The sequence below is a fragment of the Tamandua tetradactyla genome, chromosome 6, assembly GCF_023851605.1.
Source record: "Tamandua tetradactyla isolate mTamTet1 chromosome 6, mTamTet1.pri, whole genome shotgun sequence".
NCBI classification, from domain to species: Eukaryota; Metazoa; Chordata; class Mammalia; order Pilosa; family Myrmecophagidae; genus Tamandua; species Tamandua tetradactyla.
The window spans coordinates 19094617-19117498 of NC_135332.1; the positions used below are offsets into that span (position 1 = coordinate 19094617).

General features: G+C 39.4%; 1 protein-coding gene across 9 annotated transcripts in view; it reads left to right on the forward strand.

Moving 5' to 3' along the window:
* Positions 1–22882, forward strand: part of NCOR1 (nuclear receptor corepressor 1) — a 194277-nt gene that overhangs the window by 137267 nt on the left and 34128 nt on the right. For all 9 annotated transcript variants that reach the window (XM_077163974.1, XM_077163973.1, XM_077163979.1 and 6 more), the window contains 3 exons: positions 10952–11081; positions 14135–14330; positions 21602–21762. In XM_077163974.1, coding sequence (XP_077020089.1) covers positions 10952–11081; positions 14135–14330; positions 21602–21762 — 487 coding nt within the window. The remainder of the gene's footprint in view (positions 1–10951; positions 11082–14134; positions 14331–21601; positions 21763–22882) is intronic.

The following is a 22882-nucleotide window of genomic DNA, read 5'->3' on the forward strand; positions in this document are numbered from 1 at the left end:
AATCTCATGCCCTACTCAAGGTTCCATGTACTTAATGGTGTTCAGTTAAACTGGTGTAGACTATTTTTTAAAGTAAAACGGATTATAGATAACTTCTGTATCTGACTTGTTGCATGTATTTATACAGTAGCCAAAAAAAAAGGATCTTTCAGCTAATGGATTTGTGAAACAATCCTGAGATGCCTCTCATGTGCCATAATGATGGCAGAGGTGGAGGCAGGGGCTCTGAGAGAAATCGAGGGGGCAGGGAATGCTGTGGTGCAGGGCTCGACCAGTGTTCTGAAAAGGGTTTAAAAGCGTTACGATCACAACACAATGGTCATGACAATGAGCAGTTTTTTTGTATCAGTTGATATTTTAGATTGTTTATATTTGTAATTTTAAATATATGAATATTTAAAAATGTAGAATAATACAGATTATTTTACAAGTACTTTTAGTTATTAAAGATAAATGAACATAACAAGCACATCATCTTTATGATTTTTGTAAGAATTATAGTAAAAAGGGAAATAGTTTTTCTGGATTAGGAAAACTTTAGTAAATTTAATATTCTCAGCATTTCCTAGTCCTTGAAAGAAATGTAGTAATCTAGAATCATAGGAAAATGTTGGATTAGTGTAAATTCTAGAAATGAATGACTAAAGCATGATTTAACCAGCAACCCAATCAAACCCTGCCGTCCCCCCCCCCCTTTTTTTCCCTTTTTAGAAAAATGAGACAAGCCACTCAACTGATAGCTAAATTCAGAGTTCAGCTTTCAGAGTGTGTCTTAATGTCTCTATACTTTAATTCATGGATAGTACATTTTATAACTTACATATCTCGAATGAGATTTGATGCTGGAATAATAGTATTGAGCATTTCAGTGATAAAAGAGATTTTTATATACATACTAGGATTTCCATCATTAAGAATTGAAATAAAATACAGGGTTCTAGTTAACCATTGGTTTACCAGAAAATTCAATCATGTAGATCACTTTTTTTCCCCCGACCTCACAATAAACTAAATTTTATTCTAATGGTCTTATCCTTTAACTGGAGTAAATATTAAAACTGGAAAAATTTGAAGTGGATCTCAGAGAAATGACAGACAAAACAAAGTGCACAAATATAAGAATCATTGTAATCCCTGTCAAACTGATTTTTGACAAGACCCCCAAATCCTCTGAACTATGACAAAATAGTCTTTTCAATAAATGGGCATGGGAGAACTGCATATGAATAGCCAAAAGAATGAAAGAGGACCACTATCTAATACCTTACATAAAAATTAACTCAAAGTGGAGCATCATAAAATTTCTAGAAGAAATGTATGGAAGCATCTTCAAGATCTAGTAATAGGTAGCTTCCTAGACTTTACACCCAAAGTACAAGCAACAAAAGAAAAAACAGCTTCTCTGCTACCTATATGAGCTTCACAAGAGCACACTTCATGATCAAGGGCATGACCTATTGATTTGGGTCCCCCTAAAGTTTAATACGGTGTCAGGGGATTCCTCTTCAATTCTGTGCCCTCCTCCAGACCTCCCTTTTTTGTCTTTTGTTTTTAGCCGGCAGAACTCCTTTTAGTATTTCTTGTAGGCGCGGTCTCTTGTTGACAGATTCTTTCAGGATTTGTTTGTCTGTGAAAATTTTAATCTCTCCTCAGTTTTGAAGGACAGCTTGACTGGGTACAGAATTCTTGGCTGGAAATCTTTCTCTTTCAGGAGCTTTAATTTCTTGCTTCCAGGGTGCTAGCTGAGTTATCTAGACTTAGTCTTAGGTGATTTCCCTTATATGCAGTAGATTGTTTTTCTCTTGCCACTTTCACAATTTTCTGCTTCTCTTCAAAAAAATTTTTTTTTAATACTAATATATTTTTGTTTGTAACTCCACTTTTTACTTCCCACAGGATCTAAAAGGCAAATGCATAAAATGTAATGATAAATCAATGGTTTGGAATTCATAACATATAAATACATAATTTTTTTTTAGGTTTTCTTTTTTTTTATTATTAATTAAAAAAAAAGAAATTAACCCAACATTTAGAAATCATTCCATTCTACATATGCAATCAGTAATTCTTAACATCATCACATAAATGCATGATCATCATTTCTTAGTACATTTGCATCGATTTAGAAGAACTAGCAAAACAACAGAAAAAGATATAGAATGTTAATATAGAGAAAAAAATAAAAATAATAATAATAGTACAAAAAAAAAGACAAACAAACAGACAGACAAAAAAAAAAACAACTATAGCTCAGATGCAGCTTCATTCAGTGCTTTAACATGATTACTTTACAATTAGGTATTATTGTGCTGTCCATTTTTGAGTTTTTGATTCTAGTCCTGTTGCACAGTCTGTATCCCTTCAGCTCCAATTACCCATTATCTTACCCTGTTTCTAACTCCTACTGGACTCTGTTACCAATGACATATTCCAAGTTTATTCTCGAATGTCCGTTCACATCAGTGGGACCATGCAGTATTTGTCCTTTAGTTTTTGGCTAGACTCACTCAGCATAATGTTCTCTAGGTCCATCCATGTTATTACATGCTTCATAAGTTTATTCTGTCTTAAGGCTGCACAATATTCCATCGTATGTATATACCACAGTTTGTTTAGCCACTCGTCTGTTGATGGACATTTTGGCTGTTTCCATCTCTTTGCAATTGTAAATAACGCTGCTATAAACATTGGTGTGCAAATGTCCGTTTGTGTCTTTGCCCTTAATTCCTTTGAGTAGATTCCCAGCAATGGTATTGCTGGGTCGTATGGCATTCTCTATTCAGCTTTTTGAGGAACCGCCAAACTGCCTTCCACAGTGGTTGCACCATTTGACATTCCCACCAACAGTGGATAAGTGTGCCTTTCTCCGCATCCTCTCCAGCAATGTCATTTTCTGTTTTGTTGATAATGGCCATTCTGGTGGGTGTGAGATGATATCTCAATGTGGTTTTGATTTGCATTTCTCTAATGGCCAGGGACATTGAGCATCTCTTCATGTGCCTTTTGGCCATTTGTATTTCCTCCTCTGAGAGGTGTCTGTTCAAGTCTTTTTCCCATTTTGTAATTGGGTTGGCTGTCTTTTTGTTGTTGAGTTGGACAATCTCTTTATAAATTCTGCATACTAGACCTTTATCTGATATGTCATTTCCAAATATTGTCTCCCATTGTGTAGGCTGTCTTTCTACTTTCTTGATGAAGTTCTTTGATGCACAAAAGTGTTTAATTTTGAGGAGCTCCCATTTATTTATTTCCTTCTTCAGTGCTCTTGCTTTAGGTTTAAGGTCCATAAACCCGCCTCCAATTTTAAGATTCATAAGATATCTCCCTACATTTTCCTCTAACTGTTTTATGGTCTTAGACCTAATGTTTAGATCTTTGATCCATTTTGAGTTAACTTTTGTATAGGGTGTGAGATACGGGTCCTCTTTCATTCTTTTGCATATGGATATCCAGTTCTCTAGGCACCATTTATTGAAGAGACTGTTCTGTCCCAGGTGAGTTGGCTTGACTGCCTTATCAAAGATCAAATGTCCATAGATGAGAGGGTCTATATTTGAGCACTGTTCGATTCCATTGGTCGATATATCTATCTTTATGCCAATACCATACTGTTTTGACCACTGTGGCTTCATAATATGCCTTAAAGTCGGGCAGCGCGAGACCTCCAGCTTCGTTTTTTTCCCTCAAGATGTTTTTAGCAATTCGGGGCACCCTGCCCTTCCAGATAAATTTGCTTATTGGTTTTTCTATTTCTGAAAAATAAGTTGTTGGGATTTTGATTGGTATTGCATTGAATCTGTAAATCAATTTAGGTAGGATTGACATCTTAACTATATTTAGTCTTCCAATCCATGAACACGGTATGCCCTTCCAACTATTTAGGTCTTCTGTGATTTCTTTTAGCAGTTTTTTGTAGTTTTCTTTATATACGTTTTTTGTCTCTTTAGTTAAATTTATTCCTAGGTATTTTATTCTTTTAGTTGCAATTGTAAATGGGATTCGTTTCTTGATTTCCCTCTCAGCTTGTTCATTACTAGTGTATAGAAATGCTACAGATTTTTGAATGTTGATCTTGTAACCTGCTACTTTGCTGTACTCATTTATTAGCTCTAGTAGTTTTGTTGTGGATTTTTCCGGGTTTTCAACATATAATATCATATCATCTGCAAACAGTGATAGTTTTACTTCTTCCTTTCCAATTTTGATGCCTTGTATTTCTTTTTCTTGTCTAATTGCTCTGGCTAGAACCTCCAACACAATGTTGAATAATAGTGGTGATACTGGACATCCTTGTCTTGTTCCTGATCTTAGGGGGAAAGTTTTCAATTTTTCCCCATTGAGGATGATATTAGCTGTGGGTTTTTCATATATTCCCTCTATCATTTTAAGGAAGTTCCCTTGTATTCCTATCTTTTGAAGTGTTTTCAACAGGAAAGGATGTTGAATCTTGTCACATGCCTTCTCTGCATCAATTGAGATGATCATGTGATTTTTCTGCTTTGATTTGTTGATATGGTATGTTACATTAATTGATTTTCTTATGTTGAACCATCCTTGCATACCTGGGATGAATCCTACTTGGTCATGATGTATAATTCTTTTAATGCGTTGTGGGATACGATTTGCTAGGATTTTATTGAGGATTTTTGCATCTATATTCATTAGAGAGATTGGTCTGTAGTTTTCTTTTTTTGTAATATCTTTGCCTGGTTTTGGTATGAGGGTGATGTTGGCTTCATAGAATGAATTAGGTAGTTTTACCTCCACTTCGATTTTTTTGAAGAGTTTGAGGAGAGTTGGTATTAATTCTTTCTGGAATGTTTGATAGAATTCAGATGTGAAGCCGTCTGGTCCTGGACTTTTCTTTTTAGGAAGCTTTTGAATGACTGATTCAATTTCTTTACTTGTGATTGATTTGTTGAGGTCATCTATTTCTTCTTGAGTCAAAGTTGGTTGTTCGTGTCTTTCCAGGAACCCGTCCATTTCCTCTAAATTGTTGTATTTATTAGCGTAAAGTTGTTCATAGTATCCTGTTATTAGCTCCTTTATTTCTGTGAGGTCAGTAGTTATGCCTCCTCTTCCATTTCTGATCTTATTTATTTGCGTCATCTCTCTTCTTCTTTTTGTCAATTTTGCTAAGGGCCCATCAATCTTATTGATTTTCTCATAGAACCAACTCTGGTCTTATTGATTTTCTCTGTTGTTTTCATGTTTTCAATTTCATTTATTTCTGCTCTAATCTTTGTTATTTGTTTCCTTTTGCTTGCTTTGGGATTAGTTTGCTGTTCTTTCTCCAGTTCTTCCACGTGGACAGTTAATTCCTGCATTTTTGCCTTTTCTTCTTTTCTGATATAGGCATTTAGGGCAATAAATTTCCCTCTTAGCACTGCCTTTGCTGCGTCCCATAGGTTTTGATAAGTTGTGTTTTCGTTTTCATTCGGCTCGAGGTATTTACTAATTTCTCTTGCAATTTCTTCTTTGACCCACTTGTTGTTTAAGAGTGTGTTGTTGAGCCTCCACGTATTTGTGAATTTTCTAGTACTCCGCCTATTATTGATTTCCAACTTCATTCCTTTATGATCCGAGAAAGTGTTGTGTATGATTTCAATGTTTTTAAATTTGTTAAGACTAGCTTTGTGACCCAGCATACGGTCTATCTTTGAGAATGATCCATGAGCACTTGAGAAAAAGGTGTATCCTGCTGTTGTTGGATGTAATGTCCTATAAATGTCTGTTAAGTCTAGCTCATTTATAGTAATATTCAGATCCTCTATTTCTTTATTGATCCTCTGTCTAGATGTTCTGTCCATTGATGAGAGTGGTGAATCGAAGTCTCCAACTATTATGGTATATGTGTCTATTTCCCTTTTCAGTGTTTGCAGTGTATTCCTCACGTGTTTTTGGGCATTCTGGTTCAGTGCATAAATATTTATGATTGTTATGTCTTCTTGTTTAATTGTTCCTTTTATTAGTAGATAGTGTCCTTCTTTGTCTGTTTTAACTGTTTTACATTTGAAGTCTAACTTGTTGGATATTAGTATACCTACTCCTGCTCTTTTCTGGTGGTTATTTGCATAAAATATCTTTTCCCAACCTTTCACTTTCAACCTATGTTTATCTTTGGGTTTAAGATGTGTTTCCTGTAGACAGCATATAGAAGGATCCTGTTTTTTAATCCATTCTGCCAGTCTATGTCTTTTGATTGGGGAATTCAGTCCATTAACATTTAGTGTTATTACTGTTTGGATAATATTTTCCTCTACCATTTTGGCTTTTGTATTATATATATCATATCTGACTTTCCTTCTTTCTACACTCTTTTCCATAGCTCTCTCTTCTGTCTTTTCATATCTGACTCTAGTGCTCCCTTTAGTATTTCTTGCAGCGCTGGTCTCTTGGTCACAAATTCTCTCGGTGACTTTTTGTCTGCGAATCTTTTAATTTCTCCCTCATTTTTGAAGGACAATTTTGCTGGATATAGGAGTCTTGGTTGGCAGTTTTTCTCTTTTAGTAATTTAAATATATCATCCCACTGTCTTCTAACTTCCATGGTTTCTACTGAGAAATCTACACATAGTCTTATTGGGTTTCCCTTGTATGTGATGGATTGTTTTTCTCTTGCTGCTTTCAAGATCCTCTCTTTCTCTTTGACCTCTGACATTCTAAATAGTAAGTGTCTTGGAGAACGCCTATTTGGGTCTATTCTCTTTGGGGTGCGCTGCACTTCTTGGATCTGTAATTTTAGGTCTTTCATAAGAGTTGGGAAATTTTCATTGATAATTTCTTCCATTAGTTTTTCTCCTCCTTTTCCCTTCTCTTCTCCTTCTGGAACACCCACAACATGTATATTTGTGCGGTTCATATTGTCCTTGAGTTCCCTGATCCCCTGTTCAAATTTTTCCATTCTTTTCCCTATAGTTTCTGTTTCATTTTGGAATTCAGATGTTCCATCCTCCAAATCACTAATTCTATCTTCTGTCTCTTAATCATTGTAGGTATCCATTGTTTTTTCCATCTTTTCTACTTTGTCCTTCACTTCCATAAGTTCTGTGATTTGTTTTTTCAGTTTTTCTATTTCTTCTTTTTGTTTAGCCCATGTCTTCTTCATGTCCTCCCTCAATTTATTGATTTGGTTTTTGAAGAGGTTTTCCATTTCTGTTCGTATATTCAGCATTAGTTGTCTCAGCTCCTGTATCTCATTTGAATTATTGATTTGTTCCTTTGACTGGGCCATATTTTCAATTTTCTGAGCGTGATCCGTTATCTTCTGTTGGTTCTGGGCATTTAGTCAGATTTCCCTGGGTGTTGGACCCAACAGGTTGAAAGATTTTTCTGTGTAATCTCTGTGTTCTGTTTTTCTTATCCTGCCCAGTAGGTGTCGCTCGTGGCACACGTTTGTCTGCGGGTCCCACCATTAAAAGGTGCTGTGAGTCCTTTAACTTTGGAAAGCTCTCGCCGTGGGGGAGGTTCGACAGCCGAAGCGGCTTGGAAGAATGCCAGCCGGCCCGGGTATCCGAACACGGGGAGGGTCGCCGGCCGCCGCAGCCCGGGAGAGTGCCCGTCCGAGTCTCCTAGTCGGCCAGGGGCGCCATGCGTGGCGGGAGGGCACCAGTCGCCGCGGCCCGTGAGAGTACACCATTCCCAGCTGGACCGGGAAGTCACGTGTTTGGAAGGGACCCCGGTCACCGTTCTCCGCGGCCTGGGGATCTCCGATCCAAATCTCCCAGTTAGTCCGGGGGGCCGCCCGTTGTGGGGGGCGGCTTGAGGGGACCGCCTGCCCAGTTCTCCCAGCTTGCCCAGGAAAGAGGAAGGGAGGGACTCCGGCCACTTGCCGCCCCGGCCCCGGGGAAGCCTGCGCCCCTCGGCAATCTCACCGGAGCGGATTCTCCCGGCCAGTCAGCCCTTCCAGGATGGGGTACGCTGTCTTTTTCATCTCTGTCGTGGCTCTTGGAGCTGTTCTGTATCGTTTCTACTCCCCTAGCAGGTGTTCTGGAGGAGGAACTCAGATCCACGCGTCTTACTAAGCCGCCATCTTCTCTGGAAGTCTCAGAAACAGCATCCCAGGAGCATGTCTGGTTTTGTTTTTCTGAGGGTGCGGGGGCTCCCTGAGGCTGATGGTGATTTTTTTTCCTCAACTGGAGAGAAAATCAGGCGGAGACAATGTGGGGCGCAAAAGTCGGGAATGGAGGGATAGAAGGAGGAGGCGGGGACAGGGAGCCAAGCGAGGCGAGCGTGTCAGGCCGTGCGAGAGGAAGAGGAGGCTTGGAGTACGGGCAGCGGCTCGCGAGCGTCTGTGGGAACAGCGGCGCCTCGACAGTGGTGGCTCTCTTCAAAATTTGACAGATTGATTAATATGTGCTTTGGGAAAAGCCTATTTGGATTTATTCTTCTTGGAGTTCATTGGGCTTTTTTTGACTTGTATATTTATGTCTTTTCTAAGGGTTGGAAAGTTTTACCCCATTATTTCCCCTCAGCTACTCTTCCCCTTGCCCTTTACTCATCTCTTCTCCTTCTGGGACACCAGTGAGTCTTATATTTGTGCTCTTTGTTTTGTCTGTCATTTCTCTGAGACCCATTTTAAATTTCTCCATCTTTTTTGCTATTTGCTGTTTAGAGTCTTCACAGTCAATTATCCCGTCATCTATATCATTTATTCTTTCTTCTGTCTTCATATCTGGTGTTCTATGTCTCTGGTATGTTTTTTATTTGGGCAACAGAATCTTTAAACTCTGTGATATCCACTGTTTTTCTATTTATTCTTTCAAATTCCTCTTTGTGCTCTTCCTCTGTCTTGATCTCCTGTATGTCGTTTACCATCCCACTTATTTTATTAAGTAGAGTTGTACGAACATCTTTGATTTGTTGTTCTAATGTCTGTGTCTCCTCTGGTGTTTTAATTTGGTCATTAGGCAGGGCTGTATCTGTATCTCTCTGCATTGTGATCTGCTTAGTGGTCTTCTGCTGTCTCTGTGATGTGTAAATATCTTGACTGATTTACTTTGGGAGTTGATTTCTTTCAGTAGTCTAAGGCCTTGTGCTTGCAGGATGGATGTGCAACAGGGAGCAGGGCACGGGGTGGGCACTGATTTGTTTCAGGGCAGATGTAGGCACAGGTTGGGGATGTTACGCTGGTGCTTGTGAACATGGGCGCCCAGTAGCTGGGGAGGATGTGGCTGTGCAAGTACACAGGTCTGGGTGGCATAACCGTGGTGTGCACTGGCCTAGGGTGCAGGGCCCTTTGTACATACGTGTAAAGCTGTGGCAGGAGGTCCATCTTATATGTTCGTTTGTTGGGGGCAGATGTGACCTGGCTGCACAAGTCAGCACTTTTTCAGAGATGGGATGTGTGACTGATGGCCGTGCACATGCGTGGTTTTAGGAGTGCTGTAAAGTGCGGTTCCCAGAGTGATTGGGAACCTGTGTGCATGTGTGGGACTAGGAGTGCCCAAAACTGATGTACAGAGCTGGGGGTGGGGCGGGGTGGGGTCAGGCTGTGTGATACTCTGGGCAGGGAGGCATGGGTAGCCTGAGTGGCCTGGGTATGGAGGTTAGTGCCCGCCGCCTTTATGCTCTAGGAACAACCTGCAGAGAACAGGGAGAGGGAGGTAGTGCTTAGGAGGTGTGCAGGAGAGGGGGTTTGGGCTCCACTTGGGGTGGGGGTGTGGGGTAGGGACGGGCATTGGGGGTTGGTGGGGTGGGGGTGTCTGGAGCACAGGGAATGGGAGCGGGTGACAGGGTTTGGGTACGTGGAGTGTGGGGTGAGTTGCCGGTCATGGGGCTGTGCTGGTGAGGGTAGCGCGCCCAAGAAATGCAACCTGGCTTACTTCCTAGTCCCGATTCCTATCTGTGTACATCCGTGGGCTCCGTGCCAGGCTCCATCTTTCTGCCTCTCAGTTTCTCAGACTCTGCAACCAGGGCCACTCTATGTGGCACAGAAGGCTCTTCCAGGTCAGGTACATTCTTGAATTGCTCTCAGTCGCTCTCCCCTCCCTTTTGTCGTTTTTCCGTGCAGGTGAACTTGAACTACTCTCTTTGGCCATTTTCCCGGAAGTCCCTGAATGACGTTTTAAAGTCCAGTTCACTTTGAAACACTACCAAAATAACAATTTCAGTTTTCTACATGTTTATTATCATCATTGTCCTTCAGATATAAATTATTTTCTTTTGTAGTTCCTGATTTTCTTACCAATTTATAAGTTTAGGAATGTTCCCCTTCCCCCAGTGACTGTGACAAGATTGGGAAATAGATTGGACCCATGAGACATGACTCTAGTTCATAATTTCCTCAAGTTCACATCTTGAACTTCCTAGAGTCGTGCAGGTATTATAAATGGGTACAGTGGCCAGAAGGTAGGATGGCAGGAGCTGTGGAGAAGTGACATCCCTCTCCCTGTTTGAAGGGGCAGCTGCGATATATAGTGCACCGCATTGCTCATATGTGGGAATGTTGGTTCTCTGTTGTACTTCTTTCTGTTTTTCATGGGAAACATGAAGCCTGAAGTTTTGGGCGAAATTTCCATTTTAAAATGATAGCTTTTGGCAGCCTATTGAAATATGCTTTCATCCTAGCAAAGCATCTTGCAACAGGTTTGTACCCTATTAGTATGTTCGTGGTTAATTGGGACCTAACATTTTTTTGAGGGGTGGGTACCTAACATTTTATAATGACATTTCTTTAGACTGTTTTCTTGTTTAGATCTAGACGACTAAATTCAGATAAATTTCAGCATATAAATCAATATAGGTTGTTAATGTTTCTGTTTCTTCATCTGTAAAATTAGGATTAAAGATTCCGCTTTCTTACTGTTGAAATACCTTGTGAGGGTTACTGTGATAAAAAGGTGTGTGCATGTGTATGTCATGTTAAGCTTAGAAGGAATTGTGGTGGTTGCATGTTTACCGTCTTAAATGAGGGTTTATTAATCTTTTTTTTTTTAATTTTCAATTGCAGAATGTTTTCTGTTGACTCAAAGCCTTCATTGCTGAATCCCACTGGGTCTATACTGGTTTCGTCTCCAATAAAACCAAATCCACTGGACTTGCAGCAACTTCAGCATCGAGCTGCTGTTATACCACCCATGGTAAGTTCTCAGTTGGAAAGCAGAGCCCTTCAGTGACATATTTCTTACCTTCTTTAATCAGTAGTTGATTTTTTTTTTTTTTAATCTGCATGGGCAGGCACCAGGAATCAAACCTGGGTACTCCAGCATGGCAGGCAAGAACTCTGCCTGCTGAGCCACCATGGCCCACCCAATCAGTAGTTGATTTTAGTTCACATTTAAAAGGTAGAAAATCATTCTCCATTGATTGCTCTGCTTGTATTCTTCCTTGTTATTTCTTACAATGTTCTGTTTGGGGGTTTAGCGAGGGAATACCAGGGCATCTGGAGGTAAGGAGTGAGAAGATCTTGAATCTTTGTGGAAGAACTCATTACGTAAACAAAGTGTGTTGTTTTTTCAAATGGATTTTCTGTGATGATCGAGTGAAACAATCATTTCCAAATAAGAAACAAAACAAAAGAAATATAGTACTCCAACTATAATTATTTATAATTCCTCCTTTTGTCAGTAACCATATCAATAAGTAGGCATCAAACAGCGGAATAAATATATAATTACCTTTTAAATTTTTCATATTAAAGAAATTATGGCTAATTTCAGCACACAATTCCAAGTCTGGTTTTATTTAAATTTTGCTTTAATAATCTCTACAAGTTTGACTCACCTTTGATAACAAGTTCCAGTCTTGGGTATCACTGTTTTACTGATTTATGTCCTAGGGCTTGATTTATTTCAGATAATAAAAGTGTGTTTCCTGTGTCACCTGGTGTTCTAGTTTACTAGCTGCCAGAATGCAATATACCAGGAACAGAATGACTTTTAAAAGGGGAATTTAACAAGTTGCTAGTTTACAGTTCCAAGGCCGAGAAAATGTCCCAATTAAACAAGTCTATAGAAATGTCCAGTCTAAGGCATCTGGTGAAAAATACCTTGGTTCAAGAAGGCTGATGAAGTTCAGGATTTCTCTCTCAAGTGAGAAGGCACATGGTGAACACAGTCAGGGTTTCTCTCTCATCTGGAAGGGCACATGGTGAGCATGGCATCATTTGCTAGCTTCTTCTCCTGGCTTCCTGTTTCATGAAGCTCCCTGGGAGGCATTTTCCTTCTTCATGTCCAAAGGTCTCTGGCTGGTGGACTCTGCTTCTTGTGGCTGTGTTGTTCTGCTCTGCTCTCTCTGAATCGCTTTCATTCTCCAAAATGTTTCTTCCTTTATAGGACTCCAGAAACTTATCAACACCCACCCAAATGGGTAGAGACATGTCATCACCTAATCCAATTTAACAACCACTCTTGACTAAATCTCATCTACAGGGAGATGATCTGATTACAGTTTCAAACATACAGTACTGAATAGGGATTATTCTGCCTTCATGAAATGGGATTTAGATTAAAACATGGCTTTTCTAGGGGACATACATCCTTTCAAACCAGCACACTAGGGAATTGGTAAAAGTTGTTGTGATTATGGCTCACAAAAATCATTAACTGTTTGTTCATTCGCTGGTTCATTCATTCAGTCAGACATTTATTTTGTCTACCCAGATTAAGATGGAGAAAATATTTATATATCACAATCTCTGACTTCAGAGACTAATTTAGACACTAAGACATAGCATAAATCATAATAAAATTTAAAATGAGTTAAAATATGATGCTCTGTTAGAAAGGAGAATAAAAAATGCTCTGGGTGTTTCTGAGGAGGGAGAGCTTTCCTCTTATTGAGAAGCTTAAAGAAGACTCCACCTAGGGAATAATCTCTTGGCTGGATCAGCAGTTCATTTGGCGTTATAGCAAAACAGGAAAAGCATCTTTACATGTAAGCCAAAGCACAGAGGGAAGAAGATTTGTGTGGGTTTAGGGACAATTTTTGTGAAGTTTTTAAATAATAGATTCTAAAGGCATTAGATCTTTTTAACTCTTCTCGTGACTTTTTGTGTTTATGTATTTATTCAACCCAGGGCTGTAAAGGAGCTATTTGTTTAGTATCGATAAAACAGTCTGGGTTCTTTCCTTCATGAAATGGGTAAAACTGAAAATAAGAAAGTAAATACAGATATGATTGCCAGTTGTGGTGAGTGCTGTCTGTAATGTGAAGGAAATAAACAGGGTTCATTAAGAAGGAACCTGAGAGGGGGCCATGTTTCATGGATGGCTAGGGGTTGCCTTTCTGATTAAGCAATGTGTAATTTCTTCTGTCCAGGAGATCAATAGGTCAGTAAATTAGTTGTAGGAGGAAAGGAGATTTTGAGTAGTCAAAGATGCCCAGCAGATTCCGGCTTAAGCTGCTGCGATTCCATTTTCTAACATGAAAAAGCATTGAGCTCAGACAATTAAAAGCTCAGTTTTGAGTGTAAATTTTGAGGTCCTTTGAGATATCCAAGTGAGGATGTTAGGTAGGCAATTTTGCATATGAATGTGGAACTGGGAGAAAAAGCCTTGGAAATAAAAATGCATATAGCCAGTAACAGATAAATGACATTAAACTCCACAGAAGTGGATGTGATTGCCCGGTGAGAGGGCAGGGAGAGCGGGACCCAGGGCCAGCACAGGGGCTTCTCCTTGTAAGGCAGAACTGGCGAAAGTGTTTGTATTTTGGTTTGGATTCCTCTTATCACAACTTTTGTGGGTCATACTATGTTAAATTCTGAATAATTGTAAATTTAAAGAATAATTCTTGAAGATAATTCTGATTTGAAACATGGTAAAATTGAGCACCGTGCCAGGACCAGGCCTGCATGGCCAGCCAAGCCAGTTTGAACCTCCACTGCCTCAGCTGGATCCTGAATGTCAAAAAAGAGGGCGTCAATTTGATAAGTTTGAGGAAAATGGGAAGTTTGGGTGACTCAGGCTCTCCAGATGAAACCACCTATGAAAGACTGGCAGAGGAAATGCTAGACTCCTTAGCAGCATTTTTTAAAAAATTTACAGATAAACCTTACTTGTTTCAGGGGAAAAAAAATGATGAAATCACTTCAACTGGTAATATTACAGAAATAAGCAGCACCTGCAACAGATGGTGAGCATGACTGCGACCGCGTTGGCCATGGGCATTCAGGCTTCTGTCCTCCCTGCAGGTCTCCTGTACCCCGTGTAGCATGCCCCTCGGCACCCCGGTGAGCGGCTACGCACTCTACCAGCGACACATTAAGGCCATGCATGAGTCGGCGCTCCTGGAAGAACAGCGGCAGAGGCAGGAACAGGCAGACGTGGACTCGAGGAGCTCTACGAGTCCCTGTGGTCCCTCCAAGAGTCCGCACAGGGAGTGGGAAGGTAGGTCGGCAGACTGAAGGGGACTGAGGCTCATTATGAGTTGTCCCCAGGAGATAAATTCCTTACCTTGACCACAGTGATCCTATTAAGGAATGCTCATATTATTGACTCTGAAAGGAAGGCAGGACCGATTTAAATAGAGTTCTAGTTCATGTGAATTTTCTGTTATCTGTCTTTATGGTATAAGAATTCACAAAAACGATGCTTTATGCTCTGTTCCTCTGGGCTTTCAGAGTAAGTCCACATTGCCCCATTCTCCAAGCAACTCACCTACAGTAGTGTCCCGTGAGGAGAGACAGCTTTGTGTAGTGGACAGTGCCAGTTAGACTCTGGATCAGCCTTCACACTTATCAGATCTTGCCCAGCTTTGTTTTCCTTTTCTGTGAAATGGGAGTGCTTATATATGTATACCTTAGCAGTTGTGAACTTGAGAGAACAAGCATTTGGTATTGTTACATGGCATACAGCTCAGCACAGGCGAGGCATAATGGAGCCTGCAAAGGCACCTGTTATTCTTACATCACCATCATTATTTCAGGGGACAGATTTAAGTTGGTGCATGCTCTATGAGACACTTTTTGTTCCTTTAGAAAAAAGAAGGGCCGGGATGACTAAATTTTAATGCCTGCTATAGGCAGTTAGGAAATGGCATGTGTGTTCTAGTTGACAGTCACCTTGCGGGCTGTTTGTTGCTGGGATAGGCTTAGACTATAAGAATATTAAATTCCTCTGTGGCTATGGCTTAATTTTTTATAATGATTCAGAAGAGTCTTTGCAGTACCTTATATAGATAAGAGCTGTTAGCTTTAGGACACCACGCATTGTAGGGGCCATTTAGTATAAAACAGAAACTGTGGTACTTAATCCCTCCCTAAACACCATCCGTGGGTTTTTAGTTGCATAGCATGCAGACTGTCTTACATTAGGGTTTTGAACATCAACTTTTCAGTTTTTTAAATAGTGAACAAGAATAATATCCCCCAGAGCTGGTGTGTAATAGATGCTCAGTGAACATTTGTTGAATGAATGTAGGAACCTTGACAGCTTTTGGGCATTTAGTATATTGCAACTAGAGAATATTTAATCCCTCTCCCTGCAAGTGGCACAACAGCTCCTTAGTAATTACATGTGGAAGCAGTGAATTAAATGAGGGACATAATGGAGGTAACATTATCAGGCTTTCCTATAGGGGTAAGCAGATAGGCTCATCTTTTGAGCGTTCCAATTTTCTGTCAGTGAAAAATGATTAATTATAAAATAATTTAAAAGCCTGTGGACCTAGGTCTTTCATGAATGATTTAGGGTAAGTTTTGTGAGGAATAAGTAAAACTTTGAAAAAAAAAGTATTCAAATGGTATCACTTGTTGAACTCATGCCAAATTAGTAGTAGCTAGATCATTACGAGGAGGGACAATAGTTAACATGGATAACATATATAGTTATTTTAGAACCTCATGGTCTCTTCTAGGTATGCTTGATAAAATGGATTGTATTTGGGAGCTGGGGTGACGAAACTAGGGTGGGACCCCAAATTCTGAGACTCTAAACTGTGAACAGTATTTCTGTCTGGTCATCACATTAATCCATGTGGTTTAGATCTGAGTGAGAACCTGATTTTTAATAGTAATGCAGTGGTCCTAACCAAACTCTAATTGCAGTTTTGATTAATATGGCATCCAGAATTTTACAGTTTGGTTCAAGATGACTCTCTACAAAGAGGGACAGTTGATTGTATTTTATCCCAAGGTTAGGTTTTGTTTTAACTAAATTCACCTGATATATTTATCCAGTAATTTATTAAACTTAGTAATTTCTGAGTTTATCGCTGTCCCATAGTGTCCGGTGTAAGGGTAGTCTTTCACTTAACATTTAAATTTTTGCAGCTAAATTTTTTGCATGTAGGATATGTGATATGAATGTTTTGAATGCAATGTCATGGAGCGGTTTACAGGATATTCAGAATAGTAAGATTGTGAATGTGTGTGTCTAGTTCAGTCCACTTGGATTAGGACTGTGCTTTTGGCTTTCTCATCAGGGTCTCACTTTGACATGTTGAGAGGCAGCACCTGTTTTCCAGCTCTTTGGTTATTGTCACCTTCTCTTAACGTAAACGGTGCAAATATTTATAGTAGATTTGCCCCTTGTTAAATAGCTTAAAGCTTTTCCATCTGGAAAAAAACTTGAAGAAATCCTTGAGAAGAATTTTTTTCTTTCCAGTAACATTTACACAAGTTCACCCCTGTTTTACTGGTAGATTTTGAGGCCTTTTTCCCTACAGTGAAGGAACTCAAACTTTACTCCTATGAAAGATAGAGTTAGACCTGAACTTCTGATATGGAATAACAAAGTCCATCCAGCAGAAGTAAGAGGTCCGGCTTCTGTGTAACTGAGTCTAGTTCGTTGCATGTTTCTTTCTTTGTTTTCCCAGCTCTAGGTACATGGTGATTTAAATAGCTGTGTTTAGAACCATCTGAATTTCCATCTTTACTTGTTTTTTTTCCTAACAATACTATGAATCTTTTTTTTTTTTTGGCATGGGGTGGGGATAGTGTGGCATGTGGGCCTGGAATTGAGCTTCCCTGGTCTCCCACATGGCAGGCGAGCATTCTACCACTGAACTACCTGTTGGATTTTTTCTACATAATTATAAACTTAGTGGAAATGATGTATTACCATTAGGCATTGCATTTGTAATAAAACATGACAGTAAATTCTCTAGAAAGGAGGAAGTTATTTTCTTTTGAAGTTGGTTTATTTCTGAAACCTGTTTGCTCAATATTAGGACACAGTATCTAATTCATTATGTTAATATGTTGAAGATGGAAAAAGAGCATGGTCCTCTTGATGGATACCCCAGAGGCCTCTGAGATTCAGCACCCAGTCCTTGGTGACGGGATATTGCACTGGGGTCCAGCATTCCGCGCTGGGAGCCCCATGGCTGGTTGGAATCCCTGATGGCGTGACCTCGGTTGGCCAATCAGGTGTGATTTTTCTGGGCTTCAGTTTCCTCGTCTGCAAAATGGGGTTAAGAATGTCACTGAGTTCTGAGGTCTAAAAGAGATCACTCATGTCTTCACCACACCTGGTTCATAGTGTGTCTCTGAATATTAGCTGATATTACTGTAGTTGCTTCTGATTTTAAGGAATGTCTTACAACAGCAGAAGAACGTTCGTACCTTATGATAATGCATCCTTACTAGCAACCAGTCACAACCTCACACTTAACGGTGGAATGCTAGAGGTCTTCCCCGGGAGCAGCGACCGGAATGCCCCCCACCACTTGATAGAAAAGGAAAGAGAAGTGTAGCATTCAGAAGGGAGGAGACAAAGTGTTTTTAGAGGTGCTAAGGGTACTTACCTAGAACACTTGAAGCAACTGAAATTTATTACAACTAGTTTTCTCAGAAAAAAATAATATGCCGAAATCCCTATTTCCTGTGTATCTGCAGTAATGTTGTAAATACACATCCACAAAAAAGGAAAACATGTTTTGCTAGTGAAAAACTTAGGAATAATTTTTAACAAGGAATGTACCAGATCTATATGAAGAAACTAGCTTCTCCAGACAAATACATCACATTTCCTATATTTATTCATAAATTTAATGCAAGTCTAATGAAAGTCCCAGTGATACATTGCTTTGGGAGAACGGATTCTAAATTATTTTAAATTTAGGTTTACCTAGAAGAATAAATAGATAAGGTTAGGTAAAGAAAAAATGAAAGGAACAATAAAATGAATGGATAGATGTTAACGCATAACAAACTCTTAAATCTGTTTTGTACCTGCTTGTTGAAGTGTATTTTGAAAATTATTTTCTTTCTTGTCTTTGTATATATGTTATATTTCACAATAAAAAAGTTTAAAAAAATGAATGGACATTTTTTTGTGGCAGACATTAAAATGCCACAAATCTCCAAGTGGTCATGGTTACATTTTTAATTTTCTTTGTGTATTTTTTACTTTTATACTTTCTCTTTGCTTTTCTGATTTTCCAAATTTTCTATGATGACACATTATTTATTTAAAAGGGGAAAAAAATTCTATTTGTGAGCTTTTTTTTGTCTTAGTGTAAATCTTGCATTTCTGTCGTGCCCTTTATAATTTCATTTTATATTCCTTCATGTTAATATTTTTATTCTGAAATTTTCACAACATATACAGTCTATCCATAGTATCTCACAGTATCATCACATAGTTGTGTGTATTTATCACCATGATCCCTTTTAGAACATATGAATCACTCACTCCAGAAAAAGAAAAAAGAAAAAATCCATGTATCCTATACCCTCTCCCTCTCATTGGCCATTAGTGTTATTTTAGTCTACCCAGTTTTGTTTACCCCTTTCCCCTCCCACTATATATATATATATATATATACACACACACACACATATATATATATGTTTTTTTAAAATATCCCCAGGGAAGCTGTGTGAAACCAGAAACCAAAGGACCTTCAGACCACATGCCTCCCCAGACCGGCCTTTCTTTTTTTATAGTATTTTATTTATTTATTTTTACATGGGCAGGCACCGGGAATTGAACCCGGGTCCTCTGGCATGGCAGGCAAGTGTTCTTGCCTGCTGAGCCACCGTGGCCCCCATTATATATTTTTTATCCTTATTTTTTTACTCGTCTGTCCATACCCTGGATAAAAGGAGCATCAGATACAAGATTTTCACAATCACATCGTCACATTGTAAAAGCTATATAGTTATACAATTATCTTCAAGAATCAAGGCTGTTGGAACACAGCTATGTAGTTTCAGATACTTCTCTCTAGCCACTCCAATACACCATAAACTAAAAAGGGATATCTATATATAAAATATAAGAATAACCTCCAGGATAACCTCTCAACTCTATTTGAAATCTCAGCCACTGAAACTTTATTTTGTCTCATTTCTCTCTTCCACCTTTTGGTCAAGAAGACTTTCTCAATCCCTTGATGCCAGGTCCTTGCTCATCCTAGGAGCCCTGTCCCACATTGCCAGGGAGATTTACAACCCTGGGAGTCATGTCCCATGTACGGGGTGGGGGAGGTGAGTTCACCTGCCATGCTGGCTTAGAGAGAGAGGCCACATCTGAGCAACAAAAGAAGTTCTCTGGGAGTGACTCTTAGGGATAATTAAAAGTAGACTTAGCTTCTCCTTTGCAGGAACAAGTTTCATAGGGTTGAACCTCAAGATCGATGGCTCAGCTTATTGAATTGGTTGTCCCCGCTGCTTGTGAGAATATCAGGAATTCTCCAGATGGGGAAGTTAAATATTTCCTCCTTTCTCCTCTGTTCCCCAAGGGACTTTGCAAATACTTCTTATTCTCTGCCCAGTTTACCCTGGGATGTATTGGCAGAATAAAGGATCAGTGAATTAGAGGACAGGATATCTGAAATCTGACACATAGAAGAAAAAATAGGGAAAAGAATGGAAAAATATGAGCAGGGTCTCAGGGAGTTGAATGACAACATGAAGTGCACAAATATATGTGTTATGGGTGTTGCAAAGGGAGAAGAAAAAGGAGAAGGAGCAGAAAGACTAATGAAGAAATGATCACTAAAAACTTTCCATGTGTTATGAAAGACGTAAAATTATAAGTCCAAGAAGTGCCACATACCCCAAACAGAAAAAGATCCAAATAGACCAAGACACTTACTAATCAGATTGTCACATGTCAAAGATGTAGAATTTTGAAAGCAAGAGAAAAGCAGTCCCTCACATTCAAGGGAATCTCAGTAAGACTATGGACTGTGTGTGGATTTCTCAGCAAAAACCATGGAGGCGAGAAAGCAGTTAATGCTTATAGTATTTTTATACTTTATGTGGTGTTAATTTAAATATTGAATAATTTTCATTAGCATTATGGAACTAATATTCATTGTTTTATAAGCCTGTGTAGTTTCTTTGTATCAGTTTGGTCTGCATCCTTGTAAGGGTTTCTTCTATTTCTAAATTATATTTATTTCTGTGAATATTAAACAGAGGATTTAGGAAGGCTAATTATATGAGTTGAAATCCTCATAGAGCAGACCTGTAGGCCAGACTCGATTCATATAATCTCTTGATAATCTGAGGCTTGCCTGTTGTGATTTTATTGCATGTAAAATACACTTGATTCTTCTATTTAGAGGAAAAAGTTCTTTGTCCTTGAAGGGGATGCATCATAATTTAATTTGGGGGAATTTTATTAGGTCTTAGTGATGATGTATATGTACAGGATTTAGATTTGTAGGGTTTCTTAATCTCTCTGAGTGGATTTTCTCTCCATGAAATTTTTTCAACCTGTAGACCTGCCCCTGGTTGGTATGGGCTTGGTCCTTTTGCGCTTACTATTTTAATTTGGGTTCTTCCATTAGTTTGATAACTTTAGCTGTCATAGGAAAATCAGTCACCTTCGCGCATTATGCTGAGGGCAGCTGTAATCAAGAGCAGGAAGTGCAGGGTGCACAGGGCTGCTGCGTGCCTGATAGGTGCCCTGTACCTGGAAGGCCTCCAGGTAACGCTGCCTCTTCACGGCTGCTGCCAGCCTCCTCCCTGTGGACATTGGAACTGGTTGGTTTAATCTCATGAACCTCCTGCTCTCTCAGGATGTGGCTGTGCTGTCTCAAATGACTTTCCAGTGGCTCTGCATTCCATCATTGGTTATATTTGGTTGAGAGTCACTGGGTAACTGGGAAGTTTGGGTTCACACATTTTTGCTATGACCTTGGTGGCTTTACTTCTGAGAGTACATGTATTTTGTAAAAGCTTTGCAATCCCTGCCAAACCTCCTCCCCACCTCCCCCCAGAAATTCAAGCGTTCTTTGAGAGCCAGAATCAGTAAATGTTTCTCAGATTACACTAAGATGCAAAGAAGAGATATGCTTGGTTGTCAGTCATGTCTGTACATTCTACAGAGTAGTAATATCAGCTGTTACTAAGAAGCACCCATTTTTCTCACTTCCATTGTAAGGTCCAAAGAGATGTAACAAGAGGGATAAAAAGATTGTTGAAGGTTGAAGTTTTCATATGCCAAACAGTAGTAATAGAAAATGGGCCTCAGTTTGAAAGCTCTGGTTTAACAGGAAGTTAAACATTTCACCCTCACAAATAACATTTGTGACTTGAATATGTGTACAGGATTAAGCAAAAGGAAAATGTGAAATAGAATTTTTCATTTATAATTCAATTTTTGATTAGAAAATTCAGAAATGCCCGAGATAGGTAGAATGTTACAAACTAGGAAATTGACTGTTCTAAATATTTTTCTTTTTTTCCCCTCTTTTGTAAAAGTCCTCCAGCCCGCTCCACATCAAGTGATAACTAATCTCCCTGAAGGGGTTCGGCTTCCAACAACTCGGCCAACCAGGCCGCCGCCTCCACTCATCCCGTCATCCAAAACCACAGCAGCTTCAGAAAAGCCAGCTTTCATAATGGGAGGCTCCATTTCACAGGTGAGAGTGCTTCTCCTCATGGTAGATTTCCTGTTGAGTATTGCTTTAGTAAAATTTTCTTCTCCTTCTTACACTGATTTATCTGACTGCTAATAATAATCTGTCCAAGTATGAAAATTTCCAGAGACCAGGATCAGAAAATGTGGCAATCATTATACTCCATGTGACATACAGTGAATTTTTAATTTCAATTATTGCTTCAACTCCAGAATTTCTGGAGTTGAATCTTTTTTTATCATTTCTTTTTCATCACTGATATTCATTATCAGTACTTTGTTATCATGCTTTTCTTTAGTTCTTGCACAAGGTTTCCTTTAATTCTTTGAGCACATTTTAAAATAGCTGAGTCAGGGATGGTGCGATGGTGGTTCAATGGCAGAATTCTCGCCTGCCATGCCAGAGACCTGGGTTCAATTCCCAGTGCCTGCCTATGCAAAATAAATAAATAAAATAAAATAGCTGAGTCAGAAGTCTTTGTTTAGCAAGTCAAATGACTAGGATTCATCAGGGATGTTTCTGTGTACTGCTTTTATTTCTTGTGTATGGGTCTTGTTTCTTTGCTTGTCTTGTACCTTTTGGTTGAAAACCAGACATTTTATGTAATATACTGTGGAAATCAGATTCTTTCCTCTTGCCAAGTGTGTTGTTGCTGCTGTTTGTTTTGTTGCTGTTGTTTACTTGTTTAGTGACCTTTCTGAACTAATACTGTGAAGTCTGTGTTCTTCATTGTATGTGGCCACTGTGGTCTCCACTTGGTTAGCTTGAAAGGTCAGTGAAGGATTGGACAGACCTATATGAAGGCCTGGAACCAGTGTGTTCCAAGTCTTTACTGAGGGACTCTCTACTTTTTGGAGCTGCCTGAACACTGAACCAGATAAATGGCAAACTGCGCTGACCTTTACTTCCTCCTGATGCAGAGCCTCAGGGGTGGCCAAAGGTGAGAGCTTAGGGCTCTCTGAGGTCATTCTCAGACATGCAAGTGGCCTTCCAAATTCCCAGGAACATGTTGGAGTTTTCCAAAGCCCCTTATTCCCAAGCTTTTCCTTTTAAGTTTTTTGATTAGCTATTGTTTACCTTGTTATCTTCTGCTTTAGGCAGCAGAGAAGTTAATCAGTGGCTT